We start from the raw sequence: 10,514 nt of genomic DNA, 5'->3' as shown, positions 1-10,514 counted from the left end.
AACCCCAACAACTGTGATTGTGACGCATGATTGTGGGGTCTCTGTAGGACCCCCCCACTGGGTCGCTTCTAGATGAAACTCAACATATACAATACAAAAGGGTTCCTATTGTCACCCGTAGAAAAGGTTTCAAAAGGTTACCAAAAAGGGTTCTCCTATGAGGACAAGCCGTAGAACTCTATATGGTTCTACTCAGCACCTTTATATCTAAGAGTGTAGGTTCCCTCTGAAAAACTGAGATCTGAGTTTAATTAAGACTCGCAAAACAATAAGCAGCTGGTAAAGTTTTCAGAAACAGGAAGTTGTGGGTACACAAAAGTCACCTGAGCCACAAAAACCAACACAATGTGGGTTAAAGAGCCTTTTTGTCTTTCCTGGGACACTTTTACAGCCGTGGAACAGGTGAACTGACCTAACTAGCAGTGCCATTTGTCTCCCTGGGGCTTAAAAACAAACAACAACAACAACAACAACACAAACCTACCAATGGGTCCACATTCAGGATCTTTTTGTCCATCTTGTTCTTGAAGAGAAGGCCGTTGGGGTCGTCATAAATCACCTCAAAGTTCGGGCTCGAGTTGGACGTGGACACCTGTGTCTTCCAGTTGTAGTAGCTGTGTAGGAAAAGGGAAAAGTGAAGTCACTTCTGGGACCAAAGAATTATTTGGACAGATTATATTTAGCTGTAGAAAAGGCAACGACGTAGAAGGGCAACGACGTGCCACACAGTCGGTTTGTGTAGCACCGGCCATTTGGTTTGCTTTGGCTCCACAGAAACACAACACATCTGAAAACGTGCATTTCAATGAAAGGATGCCTGCCGCCAACAGCATTCAGGCAGCGTGGTGACATCGGGTTGTGTTTCTAGTGGTTCAGCTTTGAATGAGACGCCACGTGAACCAGGAACCAGCCAATCTGCATTAGTGCTGACGTGGCGTTCTGTCCGTCTCCGGTAACAGGTGCCGGGCGATTGGCGATCATTTTGGAGAAATTGACTTGAGTTTTCAACTTAATTTAAGAAAAAGCGTCAAAGAGCTTTCTGTTTTATTGGTCTGTGATTGGCTGGTTCTGTCACGGCGACGTAACACAGAGTGAAATGATAGGCCACGGCTCTGTTTCACAGCTCTGTCCACGGTTGACTCTGCAAAGTCTGCAAAGCTTCAGCTCCAAATGTTTTGCATGTGATGAAAAAGATTTTGAACTTGATAATAACACATGTGTTTTGCATGAAGGAGACAGATGCTCCGTGCTCGTGGCGCATGCTACCTGAACATTTGGCGTTCGGCCTTTTTTTTCATAACATTTTCCTTTCGTGGGCTTTAAAACAACGCGCTGAGGTCACGACTTTGCATGTTTCACGGAAGAAAGAAGAAAAAAAACTCACGGATTGAAGAGCATCGCGCTGGCCGTCGTTATCGTATCGATATTCAAACGGCAGGTCATGAAAACATCTTTGCTTTGCAGAAAAAAAAAGAAAAAAGAAAAGCAACCTGCAGGAGTCGAGTGTCTTCTGGAAGAGAGGCCTGAGAGGTAGAGGTCTGTTTCCACTTTTGATTGCGAGGGCCCGGCCGGGTTGGAAAAGGCCAACAGCATTAAAGTAAAGCTGTGGCTAATAAGCAGTTGAAACCAAAGAAAAGGGAGGAATTCCAAAATAAATGACAGATCAATTTACAGCATCCGATTGGTGCACGCTGTGCTTTTAGGGTTTCTGTTATTCTTGATACGGCAGAGCAATAATAGTGTGTGACGGAGCAACAAAAAGGGACTAAAAATATTGGACCTCGAGGTTACATTAATGCATTTAGCGTGTGGATCCATCCGAGGACGGGATTTATTAACATGTGCTGCGTTGCTTAATTAGGGAGCAAGTGAAGCTTCTCTGGCGGCTTTGGCCGAGGCAACATGTTTGTTGAAAGGAAAAGAAAAACATCCGCAGCAGCGTGACATTTTCTAGCCGCGAAATTGGCCGAACTTCTCTCATTGTTGGTGTGAATTACGACGATAGCTAGGAAATGGAAATACCTCATTAATGGAGCGTTGAAGACTACATTGTTCCCACGTTTGGATTCATCTGAGAGGAACCAGGCATGGAAACCAAGGGCACAACTCCTTTGGTTAAACTTTGCTTAAAAACTAGACCATCTTGCGATGGGGGACGTAAAGTCGGGTGGTTCAACGCTCTCTTTTTGTCTTATTGACGTTTTCATCTCAACAACACACAAGTAAAGTCTCGTGAGTGCATTTTGTGACACAAACAGACAGACATCCGGGTGTTTATGATTATATTTCTCTCTCAAGGTACTCGAAGACCACCTCCGTGGTAGTTCGTGCTCCAGTAAGTGTCTGCAGGACCACATTTAGATACGATGACACACACACACACACAAGGTGAATACAATAAGATGGTAACGCCCCAGCTGTTTTTAGTTAATCCGATTCATTCTTTAAGTATCAAAAACACTTTTTTCGTGCCAACATTGTCGTTAACTATTGTTCCTGAAACGTTGTGTGTTTTGTCTCTATGATGGCGGTAACACAACTCCACAAGTCACACTCTCTCCGAGCCCGCTGAAGGTTGCTCTAGCGGGGGCCTTTGGCTGTTTTCCCCGGTAGCAGTTTGTGGTCCAAGAAAAGAAAAAAAAAAAGGTTGGACCTCAGGGAGGAAGAAGCTCAGGGTAAATCTGGGAAGAGGTATGCTGTGTTGGGGGGCTGAGAGGGCCAAAGCTGAAGCAGCGGGTTGTAAATATGGGACCATAATATGATGGAGAGTCGCCAGCGTGCTGCAGGTTATATGCATTTCCCTCGTTGCGATGCTTCTACCGGAGCCAACGCATGATGAAGGTATGAAGTATTAATGACCCGCGCCATGTAAAATACAACTCAAAATGTTCTCCTTCACATTGAGAGACCTCTGCGATCTTTCAAATATATGTTTTTTTTGGGGGGGTTGTTTGGCTGGTGGATCGGTTTCAGAGGCACGTAAAAAGTCCAGGTTTGCAAACATCGATTTGCGTCTGAGCCATAAAGGATATGTTGGGACTTCATCATATTAAGCACGCTCGCTACAAATTATAAGCACAGACATAGAACAAGCACTATAAAACCGAACCCATGTGACCTTTCCAAAACCCACAACCCAATTTTGGGAAATGTAAATACATATTTTTCAGAATGCTTTTTTTGGGTATATCTATGAATACAGCCAGCGTATTCTAGCCAATAGCAAAAGTGACCGACTTTACTGCCGGTATTTTGGCACTTTTCATATATTCCCTAAGACAGTTAGTGAATATATTCACCTTAAGACTCACATCCATTTGCTTTGGGTCTTGACTCACAATCAAGTACTTGAGACTTGAGTCACTTCATTCTTTCTCTGACAGAATTAGACTCTTTGATGGAGTGACGAACTCAAAGCTGGAGTTTGGACCTTTTTTCTTCCCCCTCTGGCCGTGAGAGTAATTAGTTTGAGTTTGTGAGTTGGCCATCGATTACTTTATTTCCCTTTAGTCCTTCCTTTGAAAGCGGAGTTTCTTTTTTGTATCTGGAGCCTCCACGCCACACATTTTTCTTGGACACTTCTTCGGGTTTTCAGCCAGTCGCTAAGGTCTCGGCCCCTTTCTGGCCCCCTTCTGGCCCCCTTCTCGCCCCATTCTGGCACCCTTCTAGCCCCGTTCTCGCCCCCTTCTGGCCCCCTTCTCGCCCCATTCTGGCACCCTTCTAGCCCCGTTCTCGCCCCCTTCTGGCACCCTTCTTGCCCCCTTCTGGCACCCTTCTAGCCCCCTTCTGGCACCCTTCTTGCCCCGTTCTGGCCCCCTTCTCGCCCCATTCTGGCACCCTTCTAGCCCCGTTCTCGCCCCCTTCTGGCACCCTTCTTGCCCCGTTCTGGCACCCTTCTAGCCTCGTTCTCGCCCCCTTCTGGCACCCTTCTTGCCCCATTCTGGCACCCTTCTAGCCCCCTTCTGGCACCCTTCTTGCCCCGTTCTGGCCCCCTTCTCGCCCCATTCTGGCACCCTTCTAGCCCCGTTCTCGCCCCCTTCTGGCACCCTTCTTGCCCCGTTCTGGCCCCCTTCTCGCCCCCTTTAGCTTTAGCTGGTTGACGTTAAGCACATCACCGGTGAGGAAGAGTCCAATGAAACTCCGGTGTAATGCAAAATACAGAAGGCTTTCCCTGGCGGCGATGGTCTGAATCAGCATCGTGTGAACTCGTTTGAAACGAGCTTGAACGTAACGAACATTCATTTATTATGCAAACGTTACGCACTCCAACTTTAAGACTCAGCCTTGAATTACTTGAAAATGTACTTTAACTTGACACTAAATTAGGTGTTGTCTGAAATGACTTGAACTTGTGTCGACTGGCTTGACTTAAGACTTAGTTTAGTCTTGATTGACTTTAACTTGGGACTTGACTTAGACTCGTTTAAGATGAGTCAAGACTTGAGTTGGACTTATCTTGATGGACTTAAAGTTGGGACTTGACTGCGACTGAGGACTTGACTTGGAGGGACCTTAACTTGGGAAATGAATTTAACTTGTCTCCAACGACATGGGACTTGACTTGGACTTGGCTCAATTGACTCGACTCGAGCCTCGACTTCAAATCGCCTTGATCGACGTTGACTTCTCTTTGACCTGAAACTGAATTTGGACTTGTACTTTGGCTCACATCACAATATCTAAAACGGCATTGACTGCGTCAGCAGATTTTTTTATACCAATGTCGTCCCCCGCTAACGGACTCTCCTGTTTTAAACACGACCGTAAGACGCAGTAACCGTCGAAACGAGACGCCGGATACCAACCCGATGTCTCCAATGTGAACCATCTGCTACCAGCTTTGGGAGTTAAATCTCCCTCCAGTAGAACACATGAACAGTCTGAGCTGTGTGGGGAAATACACTGATGCGTAAAATTATACGGTATGATCGGACGAGAGAGTCTGGTATTTTTTTTGGGGGTTCAAGTTGCCAACGGAGCCGAGTAAAGCAGCTTCAAATTAGACGCGATGCGCCAATTAAGAAATACCAATTAAGGTTTCTTCCTTAAAAACTCAGAAGAAAATTACATCGTCCGAGACTTCCTTTTCAGACACATGCAGACTTCTTCTCTGACAGCGTTTCAGTGTCTATTTATACCGAAATGCCATACGACAATTAACATTTTTTTGGCCGACCACTTTTACTCCATGGTGAACCGCTTACTTTTTTGCAAGAGAAACGGGACAGATGTGAGATATTTTAACACTGAACATGAAAAAGACTTGACGAAAATGTAGGAGAGAGAGAAAAAAAAGAAAAAAAAAGTCGTTTGAAGCAATGCCGAGAATTTCGTTTCATATGTTACTTGGATGTGTTTATTGGACCCGCCTCCTCCACTCCGCCGTCCCATATGAACGGTCACCCGGGGCAACTGACTGCACGGTCGTTGCACATTTGGTCACAAAGAGCGCTCCAGCAGCTGGATGGCACCACACCCAGACACATGGACCAGTAAAAAGTGTGAGAACCTGGATTTGGTGGAAACAATGACGGGGGTGCTCCCAGCACCGGGTTCCTGGTTCCCTCTATGCATTCAACGCGGCTGTTTGACACGTGCACCGTGCGTCCCTTTCACTTTTCCATAGTTACCGTGCTTAGCTCTATTGTTATCTCCAGGCGGACATTTTCCAGGGTAATGTCAACAGTCTCATTATCGCGGTCAGAGGAGCTGAACATGATATATATATATCATAAAAGAAAAAGAGCCAATACCTTGCATTTGTGTTCGTACAGCTGTTTTTTTTCTTTTCTTCTGAAGCGACTGAAGAACACACGTCCAGAGACAGTTTCTGAAGTTAATGCTTCCAACGTAAATCTCATTTAAAGAAGGGCCTCCACGGTGTTGAGAGGCAGGAGGGAAACGGGTTGAATGAAGCCTTCTGGGGTCCGATTCAACGACCAATCACGGAGGTCCAGTTGGCACCGGGAACACATTTAAATCTAACCGCCTTTGTTTCGTCACTATTTTTGGTTTAACTGTTTTTCTGGGAATGTGTTAATGTTTATTTGTACTAATGTTTACGTTGTTGTCCCCTTGGATGTTTATAGCAAAACAGAAATGAGGGGAAATCAGATTTTACTGAATATTAAATTCAAATAAATAAATGCAAAATCAGGCTGGAAAAATATTTTTGTTTACTTTCAGTATCTGGTGCATAAAGGCTTTTTTCTCCCTATTTTTTATTCATTTTATAAGCTGTCAAATGTCACAAAAAGATGACGCAAATAGTCAATTAATGAAAAAATCCCAAACCTTATCAAATCAATTAATAGTTTAACTGGTTTAATCAAACAAAGTACCAAACAATCGGTGTTTCTAGTGTTTTAATGCGAGAAATTGCTGCTTCTTTATTTCCAAATCATCGTGAACTGCAAACCTTTTGGATTATAGACGTGAAGTTGGCCCTTCTTTAAAATGGGTGAGAATCATTTCACGAGAGATAAAATCGATAAATCGACGCGAAGCCAACGTGGACCGAAAAGCCCCGAGGTCTGCGATGGTCTGCTGCTGCTGGAACCCGAGAACTCATCCATCAAACGCGGTCCAAAAACAGCACCGGCGGTGAGAACAAACAGCTCTCTAACCCCCGACGTCCGTATGTGTGCAACACGTGTGGAGATCAAGGCGCGCGACGCGGCGTCCACCGCGATGGAATATCGATGTGAAAGCCCAGACCCGACGCCCCCGGGGGCCCAATCGGCTGGAACAGTTTTGACTTCTTTAATTAAAAGTGAATAAAATAGGATGCATGCAAATGTATTCCACGGTGGGGAATGAAGCCAGGCACACAGGTGCATCGCAGAGGCTTCGGAGGAGGCGGAGCCTTCAAGTTCAATCTTGTCGGTCCACGCGGATCCAGCGTTTGAGATGGAACGACCGCATGAATAACGATAAATGTTTTCCGGTGTGTTTGTTTTGTGAAGTTTAGAGGAGACAGAAAACTCAAAGAGACTCATGATGTCGCAAAAACAAAACAATTTACAAAAGGAAAAGAATCAATTAGGACTTCCGTATGTATGTCAGATGTTGCCCAGCCTCTTGAAAAAAAAGAAAAACACAGTCTACTAAACACAGACTGAAGAGGGAGAGAGAGATAGGGGGGGCGGGGGGGGGGGAGGGGGGGGGTTGCAGCCAGAGTGCATAAACAGATGGTCACTTTGCTGGGGGAACATTAAATAGACATCAGAGATGCTGTAGGCACATCTGGAGTGGCAGGAAGCTCAGTGCACGAGCTGCAGGTCTGTGGGATAATTAGATGAGGGTCAGGACTTCAGTGTGTGTGTGTGTGTGTGAGTGTGTGTGTGTCTGCGTTGAAAGCTCAGTAGAAAGTAATAGAGATGTAACCTTTAAGCACCTGATATGTTATAATTTAAGCAGTTTCTTTATCCTAAATGTGACGGCTCAGATATTGGTTGAAATGTAATTAAAGGTTTAGTAAAGTTGGTAAATTCAATAGTCAGAGCGTTAACAAAGAAGCAAACAACTAATGTGTCTGTCAGATATCGTCTACATGCAATGCTAACATGCACAGCTAACATGCAATGCTAACATGCACAGCTAACATGCACTGTCTACTTCTGCAGAGGATGAAGACACTGTGTGTGTGAGTGTTGGAATCCGAGCTTCTCTTTGCTTTGTGTGCATAGCCGGCGGCACACTGCATGTTAGCAGTGTATGTTAGCCCTGCATGTTAGGGCTGTATGTTAGCCCTGCATGTTAGCGCTGCATGTTAGCAGTGTATGTTAGCCCTGCATGTTAGCACTGCATGTTAGCAGTGTATGTTATCCCTGCATGTTAGCAATGCATGTTAGCTGTGCATGTTAGCAGTGTATGTTAGCACTGCATGTTAGCAGTGTATGTTAGCATTGCATGTTAGCAGTGCATACTAGCTGTGCAGTGCCTGTTAGCTGTCCATGTTAGCAGTGCATACTAGCTGTGCAGTGCCTGTTAGCTGTCCATGTTAGCAGTGCATGTTAGCTGTGCATGCCCGTTAGCAGTTCATGATAGCAGTGCCTGTTAGCACGGCATGTTAGCAGTCAGCTCACGGTCGCTGCTCACTACCGTTCTCACACGGCGGTCACGGCTGATAACGGCGTCTCGATCGATGTCTTTGTGTGTAGCGACACGCCCCTTCCGGTTCCCCCCTCAGCTACACACTGCGAGCTCCGTCAGCGCCGTTACCGTTGTTTGCGCTGTTTACTTCTAGCTGCCTGCTCAGCCGTCGCAGAGCCGCATGCGAAGCAAATCTCTCAATCAAAGCTGTGCTCGGAGTTTGGAATTCAGCTCCTTTAAATAGCTGCAGATCTGTGCTCAATACCTTAAAAAGGTATCAGCCGGAATGAATCGGTCCCACACAACTTAGTATCAAAGCGCCAGCAATCGATCCCTTTAGTGACTAAAAGTGACTATTTGTAATATTACTCTATTGGGATGAGTTTCACTGGTTCTCATAGTTTTTTTTAATGATACCCAGCTAAAACTTAAAAGGAACTTTAACAGACCAGATTCACATCTGTATCTTTTATTGGAAACAGTTTATTTTTAATTATCTCCACATTTTTATTATCTCCACATTACATCAGTATTTACAAAATTCTGTCCATTTTTCTTTTTTGGTTTTATTGCTATTGGTTTGTGTGTTATTGGTGGCTTCTTCAACGTAAACCTTTTAAATGCTGTGCTTGATTTACGTAAAAAGTACTTTACTTTAAAAGGTCAGAGGCTTAAAACATATGCATTTACAAATGATGTTTATATGTCCCACCCACCCGGTGTGCCTGCTGAAATAAATCAAACTCGGCGTTCCACTGATTTGTTTGCCCCTCGCTGCTCCTGCAGAGTCAATGCAAAGTGGAACATTAAAATCATAATATATGAGTGCAGCTGTCTCCACCTGGCTAAACGACGCAGACACAGAGGCCCATCAATTAATGACAAAAGTCTAAATGAACAGTCTCAAGACAAAAAAGCTGCACTTCCTATTTTTGCAACCGACGTAAAAAATCACGCCAAACTTTATTTTGAAATGGTGAAAAAGCACGTTTTTTTTTTAATTTTATTTTTTTAAGTTGGAGTAAGTTTAAGGTAGAAAATAATGGCGGGAAGCTGTTAAAAAAAGATCTTCTTCACACAATTCTGAACTTTAAAAGAAAATGAATAAAAAAAAAGCTCGACGTGTTTTAGTCTTCAGCATCCAGGTTCTGCGTTTTCTCATTTTGCAGGAAAAGTGTCAGTAAAGATTTGTTTTCCTCTCCATAACCGCTGGAGCAGAGACGTGTTTTACATTTTACATTATCAATATTTCCCTCTACCTCTACTGCTCTTTCTCCGACCCCCCTGAGACACTGCAGTCTGTGGACGTGAACCTATCCACCCTTCCTCGCTGGAGGTGGGAGGTGGAGGCCGGAGCTGGCGCTGGTGTCGCTGCTCTGTGTTCTTTGTGGCCGTGGAGGAGGAGGGGGAGGAGGAGGAGGAGGAGGAGGAGGGGGAGGAGGGGGAGGAGGGGGAGGAGGGATTCAGAGTCCTGCGGTGGGAGGTTTAGTGCACTGAGTGGGCAGCAGCTCCAGCATCTGCTCCCTCTTAGCGGCAACCACACTGGGTGTTATTGTTCCCAACAGAGATGAGAAAAAAAAGAAAAGAAGAGGGGGCGGGGCTGAGAAGGGGGACAGGCAGCAGAGCATGGAAGGTTAGAAAAGTAGAAAGTAAACAGACGGAGAGATGAGCAAATCCGGCGGAGTTTAAAGTGTGTGAATAAAGAGAGAGAGAGAGAGGGAGTGTGAAGTCAGATGGAGGGAGACCCGTGGGGGGGCTCATAACAGCATCATTAGGGAGTCGGCTGCACCTCCAGGCGTGCTCGCCCGATGACTCACACCTACAACTTGTTAGGGCTTCCACTCGGCGGAGAGGAGGCCGGGTCCGAGGCCACGAGCCGGGGGGGGGGGGGGGGGTTGTGTTGTCAGAGCACGTGGTGAGAAAACGGATGAATAAAAACAACATGTCTGACACTTCGGTTTGAAAGAAAAAGCCACTTCCGCAAATAGAAACGCGACCGTCATCCTTGTTGTCGTGTGCTACATACTAACAATGCGCCTCGTGTGTTTTCCCTGAACCTCACTCGCTGTTTCCAGTGAAAAGTGAAATGTTTGCGCGTAACGAGCGGAAACCGACACGCGTTGCTGGACCGTCGTAGGAAAACGCATGAAAAATGAGGAGTGAGTTTTCAACAGATATCAAATGAAGCGTTTTATGAGGACGTGTTGAATACAATATCATTAGTCAAGAGTATTTATAATGGCACTATGCTTGCTTCTGCGATATATAAAAAATATATATATATATTTGAAGGTATGTGTATTTCTTTTTTCCAGAGCTTCTAAATATCTACGACTTTACTGTAGTCAGGCTGGGCAGTCGTAGCTCTACTTACGGAAAATATTGCGCCGTAATTTGGAGATTTAACCTCAATTAAGAAT

At 45.2% G+C, this 10,514-nt stretch overlaps 2 protein-coding genes across 2 annotated transcripts in view; one reads left to right on the top strand and one right to left on the bottom strand.

Moving 5' to 3' along the window:
* LOC117736156 (E3 ubiquitin/ISG15 ligase TRIM25-like) overlaps positions 1-10,514 on the top strand; it is a 706,744-nt gene that overhangs the window by 276,640 nt on the left and 419,590 nt on the right. The gene's annotated exons all lie outside the window — the stretch shown is intronic.
* cfap299 (cilia and flagella associated protein 299) overlaps positions 1-10,514 on the bottom strand; it is a 77,204-nt gene that overhangs the window by 2,053 nt on the left and 64,637 nt on the right. Inside the window, exon 5 of the mRNA XM_034541298.1 lies at positions 485-614. Within this exon, the coding sequence (XP_034397189.1) occupies positions 485-614 (130 nt within the window). The remainder of the gene's footprint in view (positions 1-484; positions 615-10,514) is intronic.

The sequence above is a fragment of the Cyclopterus lumpus genome, chromosome 9 (assembly GCF_009769545.1).
Source record: "Cyclopterus lumpus isolate fCycLum1 chromosome 9, fCycLum1.pri, whole genome shotgun sequence".
In the NCBI taxonomy this organism is placed as follows: Eukaryota; Metazoa; Chordata; class Actinopteri; order Perciformes; family Cyclopteridae; genus Cyclopterus; species Cyclopterus lumpus.
The sequence above is the reverse complement of the archived record's forward strand: the minus strand, read 5'-3'. Positions and strand labels throughout refer to the sequence as shown.